The sequence below is a fragment of the Lepidochelys kempii genome, chromosome 7 (assembly GCF_965140265.1).
Source record: "Lepidochelys kempii isolate rLepKem1 chromosome 7, rLepKem1.hap2, whole genome shotgun sequence".
Taxonomy (NCBI): domain Eukaryota; kingdom Metazoa; phylum Chordata; order Testudines; family Cheloniidae; genus Lepidochelys; species Lepidochelys kempii.
The window spans coordinates 76,392,694-76,419,229 of NC_133262.1; the positions used below are offsets into that span (position 1 = coordinate 76,392,694).

The 26,536-nt window shown below is 43.5% G+C and overlaps 1 protein-coding gene across 4 annotated transcripts in view; it reads left to right on the forward strand.

The window, feature by feature from the left end:
• Positions 1-26,536, forward strand: part of PHYHIPL (phytanoyl-CoA 2-hydroxylase interacting protein like) — a 90,846-nt gene that overhangs the window by 23,701 nt on the left and 40,609 nt on the right. The window contains exons 1-2 of one of the 4 annotated variants that reach the window (XM_073353377.1): positions 4,074-4,179; positions 10,866-11,132. The exons of 1 other annotated variant lie outside the window; for it this stretch is intronic. In XM_073353377.1, the coding sequence (XP_073209478.1) occupies position 4,179; positions 10,866-11,132 (268 nt within the window). In that variant the 5' untranslated portion in view covers positions 4,074-4,178. Of the gene's footprint in view, positions 1-4,073; positions 4,180-10,154; positions 10,227-10,865; positions 11,133-26,536 lie in introns of those variants that run through there. 2 more of the 4 variants (XM_073353380.1, XM_073353376.1) reach the window with 2 other exon arrangements.

Consider the following 26,536-nt stretch of genomic DNA (forward strand, 5'->3'; position numbering starts at 1 on the left):
TCTGGTAGGGGGGCTCCTTGCCTCACCTCACCTCCCCACCCGCCTCCTGTGGGGCCCCCCAAAGCATGGGGCCCAGAGCAGTCTCCCCGATTCGCCATACCCAAGGGAGGGCTCCACCTCCCTGACATTCTCTGCTTCATCATTAAAGCACTCTGGAGCTAACAGCCAGTGGGGCCCTGGCAGGGTTCCAGTGACAGCAGTGGCAGGGGGCACCCTGCAAAGTTCCAGGGACAGGTGACAGACTCCTGAGGGGGCCCTCCTGAGGGTTCCAGTGACAGGTGACAACCTCACACAGGGGAAGGGGGATGCCTCAGGCAAACACCTGGGGTGTCCCGTTTTCTCTTTGGGAAATATGGTCTCCCTGCAGCTCCCAGCTGCCGTGGGCGGATGGGGAACCCCACAGCTCCCAGACATCAAGGTGGTGGGGAAAACCATGGAGCTGCAGCAGCAAAAGTCAGACAGGTCACAGCTTCCGTGAATTTTTGTTTATTGCCTGTGACCTATCCATGATTTTTACTAAGAATAACCATGACAAAATCTTAGCCTTAATTATAAATGATAGTCCACATAGCCAAGGATAAGCTTTCCGTGGGGTCCTACAAAGATCGATGTGGGGTCCTATTTTGTTCAATATCTTCATAAACTATGTGTAGGGTAATGAACTAATTAAATTTTCAAATGATACTAAACTAGGAAGAGTGATAAACAATACAGGGGATATAGAAAAATTATAAAAGGATCTAGAGGTTCTCTAAAGATCTAGGATTAATAAAATGAGGTTTAACTTGTGTAAAAGCAAAATAATAAATTTGAGGAATGAGATTTCTAAACAGCAACACAATGTCTTGAGGACTGTGTGTTCATAAGCCAATAAATAGATTACATGTAAATACAAGTATAGGATTTTTGTTTGACTGACCTCCTCTTCTTCCAAAGTTTGTTCATGTTTTATAAAGGAAAACTGACCTTCACATCAGAAAATTGAAATTTCAAAAGAAAAGAAGCATCTTTAAGTGGCATGAATAAACTGGTAATTAATTTGGCATCTTCCTGTATGTCTGAGGTGAGCAGAATGGGTACAGTTTTCTTTTAATTGCTTACAGTGCTCACACTGGGATGGAAATTGGATATCCAGATTACAGAATAGGGGTTCAGTATTTTGGGTCAGGTGTCATGTATGTCATTTGAATAGGAGGGCCAGATTAAGTCATACATACTATATAGGTTTGTATATAGGTTTGCTCTCCCCCAGCCTGAAACAACACTTCAAGATGTGTGCATCTCAATGGAGAGTTAACTACACCTAGGAGTTGTGAACCCTGCAAACAACCAGTTCAGCAGAGGACTCTATATGTGGCCAGCCCACCTACCCAAGTAGGTGCACCCTGGCTGCCAAGCTAAGTACTGGGGGGAGGGACAGGGGCTGCTGCCACCTCTGAGGGAGGGAGATGGGACTCTTAGTGCTGCACCTCAGGGGAAAGGGTCCTCTGTTGCCATTCCTGGAGGAAGAAAGGGGACCCATGCCACTGCCCCTGTCTCTTTGAGTGGAAATAGGGGCTTCTTCCCATTCCAAGCAAGAGAGTAAAAAAACAGAGGAGTCTCATGTCATGGCATGTCTAGGTCCTTGTGTTCATGCTATTTTGACTGTGATGTGAAAACTAGGCTTTCTTATGCCATAAATTAATTGTACCCAGGCACACCTTATATTAAGAGGTCTCAAATTTTCTTCTTGTGATGCTATCAGCTGTCAAAGTATCTGGCTTTTACCCTAATCTCAAACTATTTTGTGATTACATCCCCCACAATCCTTTGGAATGATATCGCATAAACCATATTGTTACAATGTAACTGCTGCTAAAGATGAAGAATGACTATAAGATAGAAATATTTATTCCCAGGTAAATAAAATATAACATTTGATTAATAGCTGTTAGGGTCCGTCCTAAATTCAGGACCCTACCTTTGATGTTTTCCACATTTCTGTACTTAATTTTTTTATCCTGATGAAATGCAAATACCAATATAAACAGAAAACGGATATAAAATCCCTTTCTTCCACTCCCGTGCAAGCTATCTACATAGCTTCTGTGCACTCTCTGCTTCCACAGCCCACTGCATAATAAATAGATGCCTCTCTTACCTGGGGGCAGGGAAGACCTGGGAATTTGGGGTCACGCCATTGCCTGGAAAAGATTTTTTTTTCCAACTGTAAATGAAACCTGAAAATATGGAAAGGAATTGTTTTCTAAATTACAAAAATTCAGTCGCCCCACGGAGCCCCCTGCCCCACTCAGCCTCTGAGCCCACTGAACTCACAGTGGTGCCAACTGTCATGATTTGTCCTGGGTCTCTTGATAATTATTGTTTTCCTTAAAGCCACAGCTCCTGGAGTCAAGTGTGTGTGTGTGGGGTGATTATTTCAGCCTTCATTTTTAAAGGAAAAAGTACGTTTCTAGCCCAGATGACTGTGGAGAAATCTTCAAAATGTGACCCCAGTGCATCCTAAAGGCTCAAAGAGCAGAAGGTAAATAAAAAGACCAAATCTGTTGTTTTTACATAATGTCATGATTTTAAAGCCAAACTCATGGTTTTTGGTGAGTCTGACTCATGATGTTTGAACATTTGGGGTTGGCAATACTGGTAGTGGTAACCTAGCATACGAAAAGCAGAGCACAGTAATGAGAAGGAAAGGGTACACAATCTCATTTCCCCCCATGCTTCCGAATCCTTGGATGGGACTGGCTTTTCTGCTAGGAAGCATGTGTGTAGAGGGTATGTGCCCAGATCACAGGAGAGCAGTGTGAATTTTTCTTTTAACTGGAAACCCTACACCAACAGCATTGTGACCCACCTTGAAAGTCATGGCCCCCAGGCTAAGAAACAGCAGCGGAGATGATTTACCATAGCCAGAAAAAGTGTGTGACATGTCTCACGTTTCCCTGATACACGTGACACGTGCTACCAAATGCTGCCTCCGCTACTGCATAAAGTTGCAGTGCATAACAGGCGCGCTCCCTCGTTCAGCTGTATAAATCACTGTCTGGAAATATCCTGTTACTCTGTTGGTGAAAATGCTAAAAGCTAGCTAGATTGATGTTGTGGCAAAATCTCTGCAAGCTCTTGCAGTCCTAAGTACACAGCACTGTACTGTCTCTAATATTGTACTACTACTGTCAGCCCTTCCCTTATGTAATGTTGACCCATATTTGTGGTATGTGACATTTTTGCTAAACACTGTCTGGGATAATCTGTCATAGAACAAACTTTCTGCTTATATGCTGAGACTTTGTCTTCTTTGACAAACATAAATGGGCTTGAGTGTTACTCCTTATTAGGAGGACAACCACAGCACCGTACTTTCTCAGGTAAGAGAAATATTAAGGAAAGTGCTGTGTGCTTTGAGACACTTTGGGACAAATTATTCCCTGATATGATTCCATTAAAGTCAGTGGAGTGGCCCTAGGGATGAATTTGTCCCCTGGATTTTAAAAAATGCTTTGATGCCCGTCCTTTTATGGGGCTGGCTATTGGCTGTACACTGGCAAGTATTTTTGAAGTGCCCTCAAAATGCTGCCACAGCCAGATCCAGAGAGTGTGTGCTCCATGCTTCTGAAAAGAAGAGCTGTGGTAGGTTTGGCTGCCCTAATAATGCACTGAGGTCCACCAGTATTTGTGGCTTAACCATTCTTTTCTTCAAAAAGGCATACTAGTTTTGGTATAAAAATGGGTATAGATAAACTGGAGGCTGTTTGCTAAAAGGCAGCTGAGAGGCTAATGGCCGTGGGGGAATTGGAACACACCCAAGGCTGGCTGTTCTCAGAGCTCAGTACAAAATCCATCTTTGCTCAAAAGTTTTCTGTAGGTAACAGAAAAGGGGGATGGGGGGGAAGAGAAGGAAGTAAAGACCTGTGTGGGAGGGGTAATGAGGCAAGGGGAAATAGGAATTCTCCAGGTATTCAAGAACAGGAACAACTTCAAATTAACTGTAAATTGTAATACTGTGTTTGAGAACTAGGTAATATGATTGTGGGGGCTGTATAAATGTCTTTCATCGCTATAGAAATGAATTAATAGAGGAGGAGAGATTGAGAGACTAAAGAGCATCAACTTCAAGGAATAAAAGAAGTTCTTCAGGGTGGTGCAGGAAGGAAATATCTGGAGCAATTATGTGAAACTGAAGTAAGTAAAACTCAGCCTTGAAATCAGGAGAGTTTTGTGCAGTATGAACAGTTACAATAGCATGGAGCAGGGGTGGCCAACCTCTGGCTCATCACGAGTATTTGCATAAATGCAGAGTGAAGTGCAACATGGGTAGTTGTCCTACTGTGCAACTAACCACCATCCAGCATGGGGTGTATTGACAAGATTTTGCAATGCCTCTTGGGGCTGAAACAAATTGTGCAGGGATGACTGATACCATGGGTTACACTTCCCATAATGCAGTGTTTTTCCTTCCCGTAATTTCAGCTGCAATCTGTAATATTTGATGCCTCTTTTCAAAATGCCTGCAAACCCATGCATACCTCCTCACTGTCTGCCATCTCTGACAGAAGCATGAAGCCTGCACAGCTCTGCACTATTGTCATGAGTAAGACTACGTTTTAGTCACGGGTATTTTTAGTAAAAGTCATGGACCGGTCATGGGCAATAAACAAAGAGTCACAGCCCCATAACCTGTCCATGACTTTTACTAAAAATACCTGTGACTAAATCTTACCTCCTAGGAGGGGGACGCTACTGAAGACTGCTGCTGTGGGGGTGGCGGTGGCAGCCTGGGACCCTGCCGCTGCTGGGGGGGGAGGTGCGGGGCAGCCAGGGACCCACCCTGCCGCCACTGCTGGTCCGGGCGGGAGACGGGCCTCTCTCCTATCCCCCAGCAACATTCTTCAGGAGCTCAGGCCCCTTCCCCACCGCCACCATCAGTCTGGGTGGGGGACGGGCCCGGGCCTTCCCCCCTACTGCTGCTGCTGGTTGCGGGATGGCCTGGGGCTCCACCATCACTGGGGCCCGGGGTCGCACCGCAGCCGGTCTGGGTGGGGGGGCCTGGGGCCATGCGGTTGCCGCTGCTGGTCTGGGGGGGGGGTGGCCCGGGGCCCCTCCACCGCTGCTGCTGGTCCCAGACCGCTGCTTCAGGGCAGTGAATGGGACCGGCTGCCAGAGCAGTGACCAGTGCGGCTGGTCCCCAGGCTGCTAGGGTGGTCGTGGGGTCAGTCACACCTGCGCTGCAAAATTCATGGGGGTCACGGAAAGTCACAGAAGCCGTGACTTCCATGACCTCTGTGACTGATCCGCAGCCTTAGTCATGAGCATTGCAATACAAGGTGACTGATCCTACAGTATTTGTGGAGCTGCAGGGAACATGATTCCTTAGAGGCTAGATTTCTGTGGGACACGGAAAAAAATAATTCAAAGTTGTTGGTGGCATTCATGGAGTAAAGTTGCAGATGGTGGAGTGATGGTTCTGGGCCTGAGAAACAAGCTCTTACGGGTGGGTCGCATTGTCATGCAGGTTTGGGATGATAAAGTAGTGGCTGCAGAACTTTTGGATACACAAGGCAACATTCCTGGATCTGTGTGCCGAACTTGCCCCAGCTCTCCAGTGCATTGACGCCAAAATGAGAGCCATGCTGACAGTTGAGAAGTGAGTGGCGATTGCACGTAGAAACTTGGTACAGATGTTTTGTGAATGGTCAGTCAGGAATCAATTTGGAGTCAGGAACTTCACCACGGGGCAGTTGTCATGCAAGTGTGCAGGGCCATTAATCACCTCATGCTACTCAGAACTGTGACTCTGGGCAATGTGCAGGCCATAGTGGATGGTTTTGCAGCAACGAGTTTCCCATTTGGGGTTCCCAAACGGCAGTAGGGTGATAGCACCCAGATCCCTATTTTAGCACCAGACCACCTTGCCACAGAGTATATTAACAGAAAGGGCTACTTTTCTATGGTAATGCAAGCGCTGGTGGATCACTGTGGATGCTTTACTGACATTGGTGTGGGCTGGTCAGGGAAGGTGCGTGACACGCACATATGACAATACACAGGACTTTTCAGAAAGCTGCAAGCAGGGATTTCCTTTCCCAACCAACGGATTACCATTGGGAATGTTGAAATGCCAATAGTGATTTTGGGAGACCGAACAAACCCCTTGCTCCTGTGACTCATGAAGCCGTACACCAGTCACCTTGACAGCACCAAGAAGCGCTTCAACTACAGGCTCAGTAGGTGCAGAATGACAGTTGAATGTGCCTTTGATCGTCTGAAGGGTTGCTGGCAGTGTCCATGTACGAAACTGCACCTCAGTGAGGAAAAAAATCCCAATGGTTATTGCTGCTTGCTGTGTCCTGCATATTATCTGTGAAGCAAAAGGGGGAAAGTTTCTGCTGAAGTGGAAGGTGGCAGTGGAGTGGCTGTCTGCTGAATTTGAATGGCCAGATATAAGGGCTATAAAAAGACTTCAACAAGGAGCTGTATGGCTCAGGAACATTTTAATAGTGAGCCAAAGTAGTATGAGTTGCTGTAGTGTGCTCTACCTGGCCTTGTTCTTTTGGAGCCCAGTATGAATCTTGCAGTGAGTGCTGTGTGCATAAGAATATAATACTGCCAATGCACCTATTAATATTGTTTGAGAACGATGTTATGGGTTCCATGTCAAAATGAAGTAACAGGCGATTTGGGGGTGTCAGATCTGCCCTGCACCAGCCAGTGTATGTTGTGACCTAATAAAGATGAATTATGTTCCAAAAAATAGAATTTAATTCTGTAACATGAACCAGGTAACTAAAACACATTTAGAACTTTATAAAACTTAAATTGAGTTGCTTTAATTTATTATGAAGGGGTAAGAACAGTCATTTCCATTTTCAGGTACACCTACACCAACCATGTCCTTTTCACAAGTCAGTATATGTGGAGCTTTGATTGTCTTTAATGTCCCCTGAGGTGGAGTGGTAGGGGTAATGTAGTGACTCCTGATGTCACGTGGAATGTTGAGGATGGAGGTGTAGGGACATCCTGACATTGAGTTGTCTATGGGCTGCAGAGCGGTGAGCATGGGATTCTTGGACCTGCAGGTCTACAACAGCATCTTTGTTTGCTGCCTGAGAGGTCCCATTATGTTCTGGGGACTCTCCCTCTCCTTTCCTTGCTTGGATTCCCAGGCTTTTTTCCTCTCCTCTCTTTCCATCTCCATGCTGTCTGCAAGGATCAACTTCCATGCCCTAGTCTCATTCTCTGATGCAGCACAGGCTTGCAGCATCTCCTGGAATGTGTCAACCTGAGTTCTCTTCTTTCTTCTCTTTATCTGGCTCATGCCTTCTGTGGGTGTGGAGGGGGAAACCCTCAAGGCTACAATAGGATCAGCTGCAGATACAACCCAACCCGCAGAGCTACCATTGTTAGTGTATACATGACAGAAATCAAAACTTAGGATACTGAACTCACCCCCTTGATCCCCAAAAGTTGTAAGCACTACATTCTCACTTCTCCTTGGGACTGATACAGCACGGTGCCAGTCAGAGCACCAGCCTAGTGAGTATGGCTCTGGGGAGAGGAGTGTGGGGTTAGCTCACAGGCATGAGTATATGTTCATAGGACAATGGGGCTCAATACAGGCACAGTTTTCCACAGGTAGTGGTGATTTCAGCTGATCTCTCACTCCTGAGGGTAACAAAGGCCAAGAAAGCACAGCTGCTGCTGGGGTCCTGATGCTGCCTGGGCCTGTATGCTGTATGCCTGTGTACTGTAATGATGCTTGCTGAAATAATCACTGAATGACAGGAAAATATCCTACCACAGCGGAAGAAATAAGCAGCCCTCCCCAGCAACCTTTGGCAGAGGATTACAGAGTACCTCCATGAAAGTTTAATTGAGATTTCTACGGAGGATTCACGGGACATGCCAATGCACATAAACAAACTGCTCTGTGTGGTTCCCTCTGCTTAACTCTAGAGGGAAAGAAAAGCAGATAGTAACTCTATCTCTCTCAAAAAGAAAAGGAGTACTTGTGGCACCTTAGCTGTAGCTCACAAAAGCTTATGCTCAAATAAATTTGTTAGTCTCTAAGGTGCCACAAGTACTCCTTTTCTTTTTGCGAATACAGACTAACACGGCTGCTACTCTGAAATTTATCTCTCTCGGTTGTTTCACTACCTCTTCTAGCAGAAGTTAAAAAATAAAAAAAAAAGGTAAATCAACAGATGTGTCCTGCTACTTTGGGGGTTCCATCCCTGTAATTTCAAAACAACCTGCATACTTACCCAGAGGTTCCTTCCTCTGCATCAGACTTGTCTGTGCTCAAGTGTCAGGACTGGCTGGACTGCGCTGGAGTCAAAATCATATCCTGGCTCACTGCGTGGCTGTATCCCCCTCTCACCTGTCCCCCATACTCCTCTTATTGCTCGTCCACTCTTCCTCCTCGCTGTTCATGGCGGAGGCTGTGATTCAGGCTCCTCCGAAGCATCCACAGGGCTCTTGCGGATAGTGGTGGGGTCTCTGCTGAGGATGGCACACTGCTCTTTGTAAAAGCAGCAGGTCTGCAGCTGAGCACCAGATAGATTGTTGGCCTCTCTCGCCTTCTGGTATGCCTGCCACAAATCCTTAGCTTTCACATGGCACTGCTGCTGGTCCCTCTTGGAGCCCTTCTTCTGCATGCCCCGAGCAATCTGCTCAGAGAGATTGATGTTTCCAGGGCTGGATCAGAGCTGTGCCTGCACAGCCTCTTCTCCCCACAGACTCAGAAGATCCAAACATCTCCTGTGTACTCCAGACAGGAGTGTGTTTGCAGCGTGTAGCTGCCATGGTCAGCTGAGCAGTTGCACACAACAGTGGGGAGCTGCTAGCTAGGCAATCAGGACAAGGAATTTAAAATATTTATGGGACTTTAAAGAAGAGGGGTGGCCACCTGGCCCCTGGGCAGCAAAGTTCACAGCAGTGACCAGAACGGTCACTGTTGGGCATTGTGGAACAGCTCTTGGCGACTAATAACAGTCGATGTAAGTAATGCAGTGTCTACACTGCTATTGCATCTACCTAACTACATTGCCCTTGATGCTACAGTACTTGGAGAGGTGGTGTTATTAAGTCAGTGTAGCAGGGGAGTTATGAAATTTAAGTGTAGCTGCATCCACAGCTAGGTTGGGTAAGCTGCCTTGTGTAGACCAGGCCTGAATGTGTATAGTGCAGTGGTGGGCAACTGACAGGCTGCTAGTGGCCTATCAGGGTAAGCCCCTGGCAAGATGCCAGACTATTTGTTTACATTTGCATGGCTGCCTACAGCTCCCAGTGGCCCACCACTGGTATAGTGCTTCTGCAGTTCACTGTAATTTTGGGGTGGTGTTAGTAACATATTTGTTCAGAAATGGAAAATCAATACAAATACATGTGTGAGAGTAACCCTGAAATAAGAAACCACACTGTGTGGAAGCAGGCCAAAAAATACAAACCAAAACCAGAATGAAGTTTCCTATGTCCATGTAGGGCTACCTAAACTTTGTCTAGTGAGGCTAGCAGCTACATGGACTGCACTTAACTGACCTAAACTAGAGGAAATTGCACCCACCCTCACCTTTGAGTTGGAGATACAGCTTGTGGAGACACCATACCCTAACACCGCAGCTGTCCTTTTAATCCCCAGTACCTTCTGCAGCATCACATGAAAGGGACCTGAGGTTTCTCTCTATTGTACACATGGGCTACAGTTTTAAGACTGGAGATAAAAAAAACTGGAGATAAAAGTGAATCCAAGTGCTGCAAGGGTATTTAATCCCTACCCCAACCATGATTATCATGGGGATTGTTCATAGCATTTTGGGGGGTTATTTTGTTCCTGCCCCTCCCTTGTACTCCTAGAAGGCTGTGAGGGGCCAGACCTACCTCCCTCAGCACACAGAGCCATGTGCAAGACACAGAGCCCAGAGCAGGAGCAAAAGGCCTGAAGATTGCAAGGGCAAGGGTGTAGCAGGAATCCTGGGAGCACAGGCTGCTGGGGTGAGCTGTACCAGGAGCAGGTCAAGCCCCTGGCTGGGCTAGCTCAGGCTGGGTGGCACTTCAATGTCCCAGGGAGGCTGTTTTGCTGTGTGGCCTGGCCCTTCCTAGGATTTCTGCCTTGCTTCCCCCTCCGGCTGGGACATCACACCCACGTGTGGCAGGGGCCCGGCCACGTGAGGGAGGGGCGCTCACATGGTGTGTAGTGGGGAATGCTTGGGGCTGGCCGTGCGCGCTTGAAGGTGAGGCGGGGGCCTGTCGGTGTGAGGAGGGAAGGAGTGAGGGGTTGGGGTGAGTGGAGAGGAAGGAGGGGGTGCGCTGGGGAGAGCCGAGCGGTGCAGAGGGGAAGGGAGGAGATGGGGTGAGTTGGGGAGCGGTGCAGGGGGGAAGGGAGGGATGAGGATGGGGGAGTGGATTTCCTCGTCTGGGAGCCAGGTCCTGGCAGGCGGGGAGCTGTGCACTGCCAGGGCCGGTCTGTGAGCTCCGGAGGAGATGGCGCCCGGAGTGGCAGCCGCGGGGACCAGGGCTGCAGCGTCCCCGCCCAGCGCTCCGGGGTGAGCCCGGCCTGAAGCCGCTGCTCGCTGCCCTGGGCCTGGGGGGAGAGGCTGCAGGACCCCTCCCGCCGCGGGCGCCCGGGGAATGGGGCGGGGGGGCTTGGTGCTGGCGCAGCTGGGACTGCCGAGCCGCCAGAGCCGTCGCATAGGCAGGGCGCGGGAGCGGGAGAGGGAGGCCTTCGGCCGCCGCCCGCTGCACAGCGAGGTGTTTGTCCCGCTGTGGCTTTGACTCAGCAGCCCCGGGCGGCGGCCCCTTTAAATGCAGAGCCTGAGGTGTGATGAGTGCGCGTCTCTCTGCTGCCCCCTCCCCTCCCCGCTCCGCTGCAGTGACAAATCCGCTCGCTCCTGCTCTGCCTCCACCCCCTACAGCGCGCAGCTCTGCACCCACCGCGCCAGCTCGTCCGCCCCTCTCCGCCGGGAGCCAGAGCCGCTGCCCACCGTGCGGCCGCCCGCAGAAGCCGAGGGAGGAGAAGGAGAAGGGGACAATGGAGGTTCCGCGCCTGGATCGCAGCAGCATGAGCAGCCCCACCAGCCCCTGCGAGGATGTGATCAAGAATCTCAGCCTGGAGGCGATTCAGCTCTGCGATAGGGACGGTAAGTCCGGGCTCCATGGGGCTAATCCTCGCAGACGCAAAATGCTGCTGCCCGCTGCCCGATGGAGGCTAATGCAAATTAATCCCCGTGGCGTATGGTCCTTTGTTACCCCCCACCCATGTATTTGTAGGTGTAAGGACCCCACACACACACACACACACATCCTCCTGCCGTTGGAGAACAAAAGAAAAGGAGAAGGTTGCACCTTATTGGGGGAAACCCATCCCTCTTTGAAATGTTCCCTTACGATGCAGTGCATTTACCTGTGGGGCTGTCGGCTCGCCTGCTTCCCAGTCTTGCCCTTAACATGAATGTACGTTGTGGGTTTTATTCCAAGAGAGACATTAAAGAGCTAGGGGTAGATTTGCAGCGAGAGTCGGAGTCTAGATACTGGATATTGGTTGTAATGATTTCCGTTAGCCAGGATCGAGGCTGAGGCTCAAACTCCTTTGTATCGTTTTGTATCACTGGGTAATGCTTGTACCGAACATAGGCATGGGCGTCTGGTAGCTCTCGTTGCCTAATACAGAAACTTGTTGCCAATTCCTTTTTTTGTTTGTTTGTTTTTGAAGAATAACCCAGAGAATGAACTAACGATCTGTTTCTCAAAATGGGGTTTGGAGTGGTAACGCGAAATTGGGAAGGAAGGAGGGGTTTACATATTTCAGCACCATAGACAGATACAACCTTCATGATTCTGGGCAGTGTTTCAAAAATTGCCAAGCATCTGCACTGAATTGGCCTGGTACATCTGGTATAATGCATGACTGATGCTATACATTTTGTGTATTAATATTAAAACCTTTGTTCTGTACATAGAGTTCTAAGTCTAGTGCTCAATAGAATTGGAGAAAACAGATATGCAAGCTAAGTAGGAACAAAATTGGTGTACAATGTAGGTAGTTGTGCTAAATGGCATAGCTGGACTGTTAAACAAATGAAGTTTTGTTTTACAGTGCAGAAGCAATTTTAAGGATTAGCTGAGTTGAAGTAGCCCAAACAATTATAAGGTTGTAGTGAGGAGCCAGGAAGGAACAGTTTACATACTGATGCACAAATACTGAAGACTAGAAATTATAAGTGAGGTTAATATGAACTATGTACAGTTATGTCTAACTTCCAAGAGTGACATGATCAGGAACAGAGAAACTTGTGTTCCGAAAAATGATCTGAGAGTATTATCTTGCAGAACAAAATTTAGTCTTGTGTTCAGTTAACTGAATTATTCTTGTTTTCTCGCTTTGACATAAAAAAGCATTAATAATTTTAACATAATTTGATAGTATTTTTCAGTGTAAGTGGTGAAAGAACAGAACTGAATTTGGCTTATTTAGTGACTTCACTGAACATTTGGGTTATTATGGTCAGAAGTTATACTGCTTGGATTAATTTAACTTTTTTTCCACATAGATATATTTTTGCAGCAAAATTACTGTAGATATCAATTGATTATGGAAATAATCATTCTGATTTTCTTTACTATTCTGTTAAAAGCATGTTATTGTTAAATGTTTCAGTACTTTTGATTTAACCAGACTTGATTGTCTCAAAGTTGAGGATCTGTAAAGTCTTGATTTTTTAAAATGTTGTTAAAGAAACTGAGAAGGTATTTCAGTAGAGCTTTCAGTTACTTTTATGGCAACATAAGAAATTCTTTTTGTTTACATATTTTAAATTCAAGATAGAATGTGTGCTTCTATCGCTACATTTATACCTAAATCACTGGTTAGGGAAACTTAATTGTATATATATGTGAGTGGATCACAGATAAAATAAAGCTTTGGTTGTATGTTGATAGATGGAGCAGCATACTGTGAGAAAATTAACTCTACAGTTACAATTTCCCCTAAATCTGAAGGAATAAATTGCAGTTGTTTGACAAAATACCCTTATGTGTGATTCCCTATATTGGAAATAAACAAATTACGTAATCTTTAATTTTTGCCTGCCCCAAACTAGGCTGATAAAGTCTGCTATGTTAATTGCTGCAGTCTTCTAATTGATTTAGCATACTGTAATTAAGCAGTGCTCAATTTTTATGGAAGAGTCTCGTGCAGACTAGCAGATCCAAATAATTAATTTTTCTTTCTTTCTTTTTTTTTTTTAATCAAGAATTTCCTGTTTAAACTGTCATCACTGGAAAACAACAACTTTTGCTTCTGTAGATCTGGTTTTACAAGCTAATCCCCATGCGTATTAAGCCCCAATATGAGATTGCGTCATTGCTTCACGCAATACAGATCTAAATTTTAAAAAGATGCACCTGCATTGCCCATGTAAAGTCTGCAGTTGTGTGCCTAATTGGGCACAGAATTGTACTTGAACATACTTTAGTATTTCCAACAGGTGGCACTTAAAAACCAAAAATTCATGCTTTAATGTGAACACAAAAACAAGTAGATGAGCCTGGGGACGTTGAGCTGTGTAGTTGAGAGTGCAAGAACATATTTAGGCATTTAAATTGGAAATTATATTTAACCCGTGCATTTGTGTGTATACATATTATTTGATTTATGTTAATACACCTTCTTGTAAGGTTTTTGGTGCTCATGGCGAAATGTGCCCCCATTGAAGTCAGTGAGGGTTTTCTCAGACAAAGTGTCTTACAGATAAACGTGACTTTGAATCCTTTAAAAATGTTTTTTTGTATGCAAATTGTATAAAGCTAAAAGAGTGGGCACTCTTTTTAAAAAAAAGTGTGGAAAAAAACCTATGAAAAATAGAACTATGCATGTGCCAGCAGGTTCTACATGGGTCAGCTGGAGCACAACACATTAGAGCGCTTTTGCAATTGCACCCCTCTAATGCCTTTGGCTGGGGATTTGTAGACAAGACCTTAGTGTAAGGAAGTTTTTTTTCTCAATAGTTGTACAAAATGTCCTCTTCTTTATTCAGTTTCATCATTTGTACCATAGTATTCCTCTCCTTTCCCTCCTTGTTCGTCTCCCTCAATGCTGTATACACACTTGAGATATGGGTACAGGCAGTCCTCAGACTTACAACACAATTGGTTCCTTACAATTGCGTCATAAATTGGAACTCGGAACCGCAATCTCCATTGCGGGACCGAGCATTGTAAATTCGAAACCTATAGTCATAAGTCTAATCAGGGTGTCTACGTAGACACGTCGTAAGTGCCGTTCATCATAACTCGAACACTGTAAAGTCGAGGACTGCCTGTAATTGGTTATTAACCACATTAGCTGTCTTGTAGCCAAACTATACGTAATTAGCTCTTTTACTCTTTCCTCATTAATTAATCCCTTCACTCCCCTGCTCGTTTCTTTTACTCGTCTCTGAACTGCTTCCAGTTTGTCTGTAAAGAGGTGCCTGAACTGAACTAAATATTCCACGTATAAATACAGCAAGCCACATGGGGTATGTCTGCACTGCAGCGGGGAGCGTGTCTCACAGCCCAGGTAGACAGACATGCTAACTCTGCTCAGGTGGGCTTGTGCTTGGGCAACTTGTCCATGCTGCTGCCTATTCTGCAATATCCATGCCACTATTTTTGGCATGGTAACTTGAACAGAGCTAGTGTGAGTCTCTACCCAAGCTGGGACTAGATGCCAGTTCATGCCCAGGCCTCACTGAACACTTACAGATGCATAGCTAGAAACCAGTCTTGCTTACCTGTGTGAGCATTACTAAAATAAATACTAGATAGTAAGTTGATTAGAATGAGTTTATTGTTTTATAAATTGTTTGTGGGAAACTGTATGTATTCTCACTCAACTATACCCCATGTTATACTGTGATACCTAGTATCTGCATTGTAAACCTCTGTGACTACATAACTCATCAAACAGGGAAAAAGCCTTGTGTAATGCAGATGATGGTCTGTAATAAGATGTTAAATCCTGTCCAGTAAACACAAATGAGCCATTGTGCGAGGTCAAGGATAAAAGACTTAAGCGCATTCCTCCCCATCCCACTTCCATGAAGAAGGGATCTCCGTGGGAACGGTTTCTGTCAGCTTGATGTCTGGGGGAAGAAGATATAAAAATGCCTCACAAGGAAAAATGATCATCTACTTGCTGTTTGAACTCTCATAGGGCCAGAAACACTAAACTAAAGCAGAGATCCCTAGGGTCAACCTGGGTCTACCCTGACAGACATTTTGAATGGACATATTACTACATCTCTTTAGGAATCATAGATGGTAGCTCATTTATGTGTATATGTTTATTTGCTTTAACCTGTAAATTACTCTAATTTCTTTTTCCTAGTTTATAAATCTTTAGATAGTTTATTTCAGGATTGGCTACAGTGTTGTCTTTGGTGTAAGATCTAGGGTATCAACTGATCTGGGGTAAGTGACTGGTCTCTTGGGACTAGAAGCAACCTGAATATTTTGTGATTTTTTGGTGAAAGTGACCACTTACCACAAAGTCCAGGATGCCTGGGTTGCAAGATAGACTGGAGTGCCCAAGGCACTGTCTGTGACTCCATGGTAAGACTGGTATAGTGATCCAGGAGTTCACATTTGTTACTGGGTTGGTGAAATCTAATTATACATACCACCAGTTTGGGTTGTCTGCCCTGTTTTTGACTGTCTGCCCTGAGATAGTCACTCGTGGTTGTAAGCTACTCCAGACAGTGTGACAGGAGGGTCTGTCCCAGCTGCAGTGTAGACACACCCACAGAGAGGGTATGTCACTTCCCTTCTCTGTAATATATCTTTGGGTTTGCAGCTCAAAACTGCATTATCTTTTTTCCCAGTTAGTCTGCAAACTTTTGTCTAACTTCTGTTCACTATTTATATTTTGGACTTTTTACTGCTTTCCATATTTCTCCCTTCCACTGAGTATGTTTGTTTCAGATTATTTTTTCCCAGATGTATTATTCTGCTTCTTCCCTAATGGAATATGTTTTGTCATTTTCTGCCCACGTTTCTAAACTCCTAAGTATTTGCAGCTCCTCCTAATTTAATATTATCTATTAATCTCACTAATGTGCCCTCTCTTCCAGATCATTAAGTAAGACGTTAATTAAGACTGGAACTAGCCACAAGTTTCGTGGTACCCCACTAGACATCTGACCCCATTTGACACTTTGCCATTTATCCTTATCCTTTGTTTACTGTCTCAGCCAATTTTCAGTCCATGTATCTGTGTTTCTGCTGAGTAAGATTTCATGAAACATGGTTTCACAATCATTTTTGGGAGAGGGCACCTACTGCCTTCTGCGTCTGAGGATTAAGAATCTCAAACCATCCCATAACAGGGATCTTGGATAATCACGAGATGTTTTGTTTTGTTTTTATCTTTTAAACAAAAGACAGATACGCCTCTCTCCTCTTTTCTATCTGTCTCCTAGTGTTTGGTCATCTTATCTCTACCTTTAAACTTATCTCTTGTACTTTGATTATAGTAATTACATATCGGTTATCACCTCCTCCCCGTTCAGCCTCTCTGGCCTTTTTGATCACTTAAACTTGTGATTTCTTTTAGCTCTTTAAATTAAAAGTGTTGAAAAGGCAGAAGTACTTTTCTTGGGCAAGAGAAGCATCTTCAAACACATCGTCATCGCCTCTCTCTTCCTTCTTGATCTGGACCTCAGGCTTGCCTCCTTTGCACATGAACCTGACATAGTTTATGCTGTGCTCTCTTTCTTCTTCCACCTCATACAGATCATATTCTAGGCTAACTTAAATGACTTCACTGAAGTTATTCTTGGTTTACACCAGTATAATTTAGATCAGAATCTGTCCTTACATGTATCTAAATGTACATGTCAGCACTTTTTTGATTCCACCACTGGTGAATCTTCAGTCATGTTCTTATTGCCTCTCACTTTGACTGTTGCAGCTGTATTCTTATTAGCTTCTGAAAATCCAGATCTGTAGAATCCAGAGTGTGCAGAAAATAGTATTACCTACCATGTAACATGTGCAAAGAAGTGTGGCTACATCACTTTATCTTCAGTCCTCTCCAGTACCTCCCCATTCATTTTAGGATCTAGCTCAAGTAATGCATTGTTTTTAATTTTTTCCGTAGACTTGCTCTCACCTATCTCGCTGAGCTGGACTTTCCATTGGTCCTCTCCCTTCTCTCTTTGTTCATAATACTACTGGTTTCCTCTCTCCACTCAATTGCTTCAGACAATCTCATGGCCTTTGGGGGTTTCTCTACCTCATTAATTTTCCATCTGATCTTTTTTTCAAATCTGGAAAGATTTCTCTTCTCATTTGCCTGTTCCTCTTAATTTCTCTTTCTCTTTATTATGAATGATCTCTGTACAGTATGTTGGGATACAGTTTGTATGACAAGTATTATACCCTGTTCCTATCCCCTCGTGCCAGGGACAGCTCGGGGAGTGTTACCAGGGCATCAGTATAGGGAAGAGGACCAGCCACAGGAAAAGGATATTTAGGGTTGGATCTCAGCTGCACTGTGCTCAGGCTTGGTGGAGGTGCAATGTGGGACAGGGCAAGGCAAAGCTGCTAAGCAAAGGTTACCCTCAGCAAACGTTAGAACCACAGGCTGGAAGGGTCGCTGGGCACTCTTGCTGTGCCCCAACATACACCAGAATGCTGCATATGGAAAAGGGGTAGGAAATGGGTGATGTGAAGTAGTGTAGCCAGTATCAACCAAGGACTTGCTGTGCTGGGTGACTCCTCAGCTGTCTGATTAAGGCAGCTTTAGGTCCTCTCTGTGCTACTGGAATGGTGTGAAGAGGACTTAATCAGGACTGAGGATCTGACCCATTGTGAGTGGGAGATATGTTCTCCAAAACTCCTTACAGCTGGATTTTTTTCTGTCAGTCTACAAGGTACAGTGGGTAGGCCCATTGTGCTGCCAGCATACATGGCCTTCTGTGTTTTGTGTGACCTAGAAACCCACATTTAATTCTGGCTGAAGAGACCAGAATCAACCATAGATTTACTTTTCATGTTCCTGTTTGAAATATGTTCTGAGCATATAATGCACAGACTGATTTTTCCTAATATTTAGGAACATATTAAAATTAATTGTGCCATCATTGTCAATATGATATATCACATATAATACTTCACTGTTGCAAATGAAAAGAATGGATAAAATAATTATATTGGAGCAAAAGAAAAAGCTTTCCCAATGTCAGTTTCTGAGGTATTTGTACTATATATTGTTATGCATTGTCACACCTTTTATTTGACCTTGAAACTCTTTCTTTTAACATGTTAGACTTGGTTAAAATTCATTGTAGTGTTTGCAGTGAATCAATTTTCATTGTGGTGCTTGTAGCTGAATCATTAATCAATTTTATTTTATTGTTATCACAAAGTGTTCTTGTTTTATTTATGCTTCAATGCATAAGCTGTTTCGCATGGATGTTTTTAAAAACAACCATTGGCTACATTGTTTTTATAAACTACTGAAGGCTTCTCTGAACCTTGACACTTTTAGCTAGTGATTAAAAAGTGAAACCATGAAGCTAGTTTGGTCTTACTTTTTTACTTCATTTTTCTGTTGTTTTACAGGTGCAAGTATTACCAGAACTGCATTCTCTCACCTAGTGTTTGGTATTGATTGACATCGGGAATTTGCTTCTCTTATGCTTGCTCAGACTGACGAAAAATGGTAGCTCTGGGAGGAGAGCCATGGTTTGAGAAACTACTAGGTTCTGCACTCTAATGGACCCCACTAAATTTGTGAAAGTTGCAGGCCCCAATCCTGCAAACATGCATTGCATAACTTTACTCACCTGAGCAGCCCCATTGATTTCAATGAGCCTTCTTGCATGAGTAAATTTATGCACGTCTATAAGTGTGCATGATCAGGGCCCTAATCCCGCCACCTTTTCCTATAGATTTGATTTTGTAGTGTGTATTCTTTTTTGCTTCTGCTTTATTCAAGTATATTTCTAATATTGCCTTCCCCGCTCTTTCCTTTCAAGTTATTATTCAGTGGAATTTTGTCCAGGCTTGATTTCTGACTGAAGATATATTTCTGAAGGATTTTTTGTTTGTTTGTTTGTTTTTTAACATTTCATTTTTATGTGTACTCTTACATGGAGACATATGGAGAACAAAATTGGCAATATAAAACATGGGTTAAATGTTTCATTGCGGGCCAGCTAAAAGAATAAATGCATCAATGGAGTGTTGCATACTGTGTTTTTGGTCCTTTCTTAACCTGATTAATGTAGCTTCTACAGAGAGAAATTATGCATGAGTTTGTACCAACTTCAGCATAAAATTCAGAAAATAGTGTGAAAGCAGATTATACTTTAATACTATTAAAATGAATCTGCAAACATAAAGTAAATAATATTCAACATGCATGCTTTTAGGATGGAGTTTATTTCAGTGATTTAAAATAAAACTCACCAGGAGATGAGAGTAGATTTCAGATTTTTAATGCTTTTGATATGGTTTTTGACTTTTAAATTTGCAGTGTCATTTTAAGAAGGACATTGCATCATGGCAATTAGAGATTGAAAAACCTATCCATTCACAAAGTCCATTACTTTGAAGAAAAGATATAGTTTGATATAGTTTCCTGGTATAGGACACTTCTGATACGATATTAAATTTTAGTAAGAAGATTCTAGTTATTATTCAAAATTCTTATCTTTCATACAAGGTCATATTTTTAGAAACAGGACTTTACAAAAAGAACTTCATGCTGTTATATAGTCTTTGAAAACATATCCATACTTTAAGGCTATTCTGTGTTCCACCAGTAGGTGGAGACATCTGAAACACTACATAAATTTCATTTGCTTCATCTTTCTTTTCACTACCCTAAGGGTCTTTCTTTTCTCTTTCCTAAGTTTGTTAGTCTCTTAGAACAATATGGCTGTATGGTAGGGTGACCAGATGTCCCGATTTTATAGGGACAGCCCCGATATGCAGGGTTTTTTCTTCTATAGGTGCCTATTACCCTCCACCCCATCCCGATATTTCATACTTGCTATCTTGTCACCCTACTGTATGGACGCCATCTGATGATCTATTGGATGTGTTATATATGTCTTTTTACTTCACTCTATCATTCTGTTTAGGGAATATATGGAGTTTTTAATGTTTGGTTTGCCAGCATGTAGACGTAGAATACTTTCCAGAATACAGGGGCCTAATTATATGTTTCTCTGCATCTTGTGCAGCCATTTACATCTGTACAAAGTAAAATGCTGCCATTCAGATTTGATGTAAATAGATTACACAAGGTGCAGGATGGAAGAGAATCAGGTATACTTTCTATTTTTGTATATTCTGTGTTCACCTTATTTCAGGATTGTTCGCTGGATCAGGGAGATACAGAAGGTAAAGTAAACAAAGATCTCAGTCTTTCTACTGAGGCTCTCAGTCTTAATGTCATTGTGTTCTGGTTGAGAGGAAAGTGTTAGGCCAATACAGAGAACCTAAATCCTTTGAGGTCATTCTGTTTTTCCAGCGTATTGTAGTGTCTGTTGTTTGCATAGTATGAAACTGGAAAATATTATCTAGGATGGTTTGAAAGAACACAAATTAAAAACATGCACTGTGGATCTGAATATTAATAATTTTAAAGGAACATATTTATCCAAGGAGAACTAGATTACTCAGTGAATTTGTATTGGGTTATGCAGCTTTCCTCTGTTGGATGGATTTGAACTGGTGGCCTAAATTGTTAATGAGAGAAAGTTGTTACTATCTGATGGCTTTTTGGTGGTCAGCATGATATGAGTTGTGAGGGTTAGTTCAGTTTGAGTTGATGGGTGTTCTAAAAGGAAGCTCTTTGTGCAAAACATTAAACTGAGCTATTTCTTTTTTTTTTTAAACTGTGTCCTTCATGTTACAGTTAGATTGACAGAGATGTTTAACCATTCAGAAAAAATGAAGTTTAGCGTTGGTATAAAGAAGGTGTAGTCTTCATTTTACACAAATGTTTTGGAAGCGAACTACAATTAATCAGTACATCGATTTGCAAACCAGTGTAAATCATTGCTCAGGGCCAAATCCTATTCCATGGAACAAGTCTGGGTACACAGGCTGGGGCATAGGAATTATGGGTGTATTGAAGTGAAGAAATGTTCTCCATGCAGGCTGCAGACTGCCAGTGAATCCTGTGTGTGGCAGTAGCTCGCCCACATGGTGCACCACCCTTTCCCAGGAGAACAGCTAATAGGTCCTCATAGGTTGGGTTCCAGCTGCTCTTCCTCCATCCACCTCACCTTTGCTGTATCCAAGTGACAAGTCCCACCTCTCACTTTGGTGTTGTCTTCACTGCAGAAAAAAGGGTATGTTTTTAACTCAAGTTAAAATCCTAGTGAGGACAGGGAAGTTGGAGTTTACTCAGGAGTTAGCAGGTTAATTTAAGCCTACGAGGAAGCACAGGTTTTAACTCAACCTGCTAACTCATGTGTAAGTGGCAACTACCATGTCTTCACTAGGGTTTTAACTCAAGTTAAAAACACCATTCCCCTACCACCACCCCCTGCCCCCCGTAGTGCAGACAAGGGGCAGGGTTTGCCACTTGACTGGTAAAATTGTGCAAACTAGTGTTAGTTTGTACTAATGTTAACATGAAGTAAAATGAAAGAATACATGGCTTACAGGTATGAAATGACAAAATCTCTGTGTATGGACATATACATAATGTTAGTGATGAATAAATTAAACACAAATGATGTGTAAATGAATGATTATGTCTATAATGTAATTTTTTAAAGTTAATTTTACAAGCAGTAGAAAATTAAGGGCCAGATTCTAATCCCATGCTCTCGTCTAAATGAAGAGTTACAATGCTGTTGTTCCTGATTACTCCCGAGGAAGCTTTACTTCAGAAAAGGATCTGGGGGTTGCAGTGGATCACAAACTAAATATGATACTCCTGGGGAAATTCTGTGCAACTGTGTGCATGCAGAATTCATGTCCCCTGCAGATTTCTCTGCTTCGCCTCAGAAAACGACAGAGAGGCAAGTGGAAACTACAAGTGTAGTCACACGCCCCTCCCCAGTAGCCTGGACGCATCGTTTCCCCCCAGAAACCTCCCCTGGATGCAGGAAGCTCTGCATCTCCCACTCCCTCCCTCGCCCCCGCTTCCTGCCCTCATTGCTCCTCAGCTGCAGAGGAGGGGGTCACTGTACGGGAAGCTGATCCCCCATCCGCCCAACTCCCATGCATCCAAACCCCGCCGAGCCTTACCCCCTGCACTCCCCCGCTGTTGAGCCCCTCCTCCCTGCATCCAGACTTCCCCCACACTCGAACCCCCATCCCAGTGAATCCCACCCCCCCCACACCTGGACCAGCCCAATGAGCCCCCGCACCTGGACTCCCACCCCACTAAGCTCCAACCAACTGCACCCTCCACCCCACTAATACCCTCTCCCCCAGCATCTAGACCCCCTGCTGAGCCCCCTCACACTGCTGCCCCCCACAGAGCCCCAACCACCTTCATCTGGACCACCCTGCAGAGTCCCATTGCCTCTGCACTCAGAACCCCCCAACAAGTCCCTGTGCATCCAAATCCCCCCACACCTGGATCCCCCACCGAGCCACTCACAGCCAGATTACCCCATACCTGGATCCCCACACACTAAGCCCCTCCACACTTGGATCCTGTCGGGCTGAGCCTGCCTGCCCACACCTGGTGTGCCTGGTGCAGAAGGGCAGGGCTCTGAGGTGTTTCTGGGGCAGGCCTAGCTCTTGCACTGTGTCAGGGTCTGGTGCAGCCTCTCTGCTGAGTCCCTGTCCCGGGGGGTGGGAGCTGCAGGGTGATATGCCACCTACATGCAGCCAGTGGTCTCCCCACTGCCATGCTGGACCTTCCACGTTTATTTATTGACAAATAAAATGTTCAGAATTTTGCCAAATTTTAAAATATTGTGTGCAGATTTTTAATTTTTTTGGCACAGAATTCCCTCAGGAGTACTATGAGTCACCAATGTAATACTGCTGCTGCAAAAAAAGAAAGCGAACATCATTCTTGGATGTACTAGCAGGAGAGTAGTAAGTAAGACATGAAAAGTTGTTCTTCCACTCTATTCTGCACTAATAAGGCCTCATCTGGAGTATTGTGGAGTCCAGAGGTGAGCACAAAAATTATTAATAGCACAGAAAACTTGACCTACAAGAAGGATTGAAAAAATTGTGGTTTTTTTTAGTCTGGAGAAGAGAAGACTGAGGGGGGACATAACAGTCTTTAAGTCCATAAAAATTCATTATTAAGAGGAGGGTGATAAATTGTTTTCCTTAACCACTGAGGAGAGGGCAAGAGGTAATGGATGTAAATTGCAGCAAAGGAGATTTAGAATAGAACATTAGAAAAAACTTCCTAACTGTAAGGGTAGTTTAAACACTGGAACAAATTAGCTAGGGAGGTTGGAGGTTTTTAAGAACAGGTTTGACAAACACCTGTCAGTTATGGTGTAGATAATACTTAGTCCAGCTTCAGTGCCCGGGACTCGATTAGTTGACTTAAAGAGGTTCCGGCCAGTCCTACATTTCTGTTATTCTGTGATTTAGACCAGTATAACTGAGATTAGAATCTGGCCCTAAGTGGCTTGCCTGGGATCACATATTCACAGCCTTAGTCTGTTACATCAGTTTTTCTTTGTTATTAATCTTTGAGACATATTCTTAAAGGATGGCTGTACCATTTTATTCATCACGGTAATCTGAAAACTCATGTCATGAGAAGCCCCAAGCATTTCACATTTTACGATCTGCACCTCACTAATGCACACAATTGATAATGATAAACATGACTCTTCACTTTCCAGACAAGATTTAATAGTGGAGCGTTCCAGTGAAGTCTTGTATTACTAAAGCATCTTTACTTTAAAAAAAATTATAGTACAGACCATTTACATGCTTATTCTGAGGTATTATCAAAAATAATTAAAGTTCACTTGCTAATAAATGAACAAAGTGTATGTTGTGATGCATTATTCTCACTTTTTAAAATGTTGTTTCTTGGCTTAGTTGCTCATTTGCAAAATTCAGTATTTACCAGTGATTTCCAGTATTAGTATGAGTTGTGAAATTCTACTGTTTTTAAATAACTATATAATTCATTTCATTTTAAAATCACTTTTAAAGTAGAATAGAAGGTGGTTTACACTGGGATTCCTTACTATCTTTGATATTTTTCAGCAGTGCAGAAATTCCAATAATAATTAAAACTTTCTTAAAAATACATCTTGCAGTAAATAAATGCTCAGAAGAGCTGCTTACAGTGTACTCTGTTTGCTTCCGGTGCTGAATAAAATAGGAGCATTACTTTAATTAAGAGTGAATATTGAGGTGGCTTAGTGTTATGGACTGCCATGAGGTAGACTTAGGTTTGATTCCATGCTATGTCTACACTACAGACTTCTGCCTACATGGCTGTGTCAGATGGGGTGTGCAGAGGTATGATTCCTGACCAACATCCCTATGCCAGCAAAAGGCTCTAGTGTAGATGCAGTTGTACAGCAAAACTGCACTTTTACCAGTATAGTTTGTTTGCTGATAGAAGTGGTGTCCATACTAGGAACACAATGCTGCTGTAGTATACCTGTACTGCTAAAGCGATTCTAGTGTAGACTTGGCCCTAGTCCCTTCCTTCTGAGATCACCTGGAAGTGGTGTGGATGCAGAACATTGTGTTTGCAGCTGGAGTGCCTTGCTGCTCTCACCTGCAACTTGCTGGGCTAATTAAGGGAAACTACTTTTTGGCACAGATGAGTTACAAAGGGAGTCCTAATCAGTCCTCTTTAGCCTTGACATGGGGCTTTGCGTAAAGCAGGGGAAATCTCTGCAGATCCACATACTTCTGGTAAGGATGTAAAGTACCTCCCTTTCTCCCCTGGCCCCCGGGGAAAAAAGAGATGTTACAACATATTGACCTAATCTCCAAGACTCATTCTTTTTATTGAATTGTGGATTTTCTTGCACCTTAGTGGAAAAATGTGCACCCACAGAAATTGTTCAAGCTTCTATTCAAATGTCCTGTTCCACATTTAAAATTTTCTATTTGGAATTTCTCTCCTATTTTTAGTGCAAAAGGGAAGAATTTGTGTGTGTGTATAGCGTAGCAACTTCATTGAATTTTAAAGTGACACAACTCAATTAGAATATTAAAAAAACAAAAGGAAACAAAACCCCCCATAATGATACAGTAGACCTGACTTCATGTGATAAACAATACTTAATAGAATTGCTGAGGGATCCCATTGTCAGAATTTCTATCTACCAAAATATATAAGGTAGGGAGAAGCTTTAAAAGTCTTCAAAAGTAGCTGCAGGGACTTGCTTGAGGTGCCATTTTAGTACTCACTCCATTGAATTCTCCTGGCTGCTTTTGATTCTTTAAAAGCTTTGTTTTAGATTTTAAACGCTTATTTGAGCATTATTGAATAAAAATGTAAAAGCTGAAAGCTTTTAAGGCTTTCAGAGTATCCACTGTGTCCAGTTTTGGGCCCCACACTACAAGAAGGATGTGGAAAAATTGGAAAGAGTCCAGCGGAGGACAACAAAAATGATTAGGGGACTGGAACACATGAATTATGAGGAGAGGCTGAGGGAACTGGGGATGTTTAGTCTACGGAAGAGAAGAATGAGGGGGGATTTGATAGCTGCTTTCAACTACCTGAAAGGGGGTTCCAAAGAGGATGGCTCTAGACTGTTCTCAGTGGTAGCAGATGACAGAACGAGGAGTAATGGTCTCAAGTTGCAGTGGGAGAGATTTAGATTGGATATTAGGAAAAACTTTTTCACTAGGAGCATGGTGAAACACTGGAATGGGTTACCTAGGGAGGTGGTGGAATCTCCTTCCTTAGAAGTTTTTAAGGTCAGGCTTGACAAAGCCCTGGCTGGGATGATTTAATTGGGGATCGGTCCTGCTTTGAGCAGGGGGTTGGACTAGATGACCTCCTGAGGTCCCTTCCAACCCTGATTTTCTATGATTCACTGGGAATTGTTTCTCAATGGAGTAAGTTCATTATAGCCACCTTGGTCACTGTGTGCAGGATTTTGCTAAGCAGGTTTCATCCCAGCCTCTGGTTTTATGGGTTCCAATTTTGTACCCACAATTCACTGTGGGTCAAAAATACAAGTAGTTGGACATCTACGGTCAAATTTACAAATGTACATACGTGACTAAGTCACCCATTGACTTTCAATGAGACTTAGGTTTCTAAGTGCCTAAATCACTTTTGAAAATGTGACTTAGGCTCCTAAGGCAGTTTGATGCTTTTGATACTTTTACGCCTAATAGTTCTTCTCCCTTAATAAATAGTTGGTGCAAACTTGAAGGTACAAGTACTTGTTAACACAGAGGCTATTCTGCAAATAGTTTTTAAATAACTATTTATTATAGTTATAATTGCATTATAAGATCTCGTGAGGCCTGTGGGTTCTGTGCTCCCTGAAAGGGACATCACGGAATTTAATTTATGTTAATAAAACAGCAGAAACAATTATGTCTAGACTAAGTTTAATAATACTAAAAC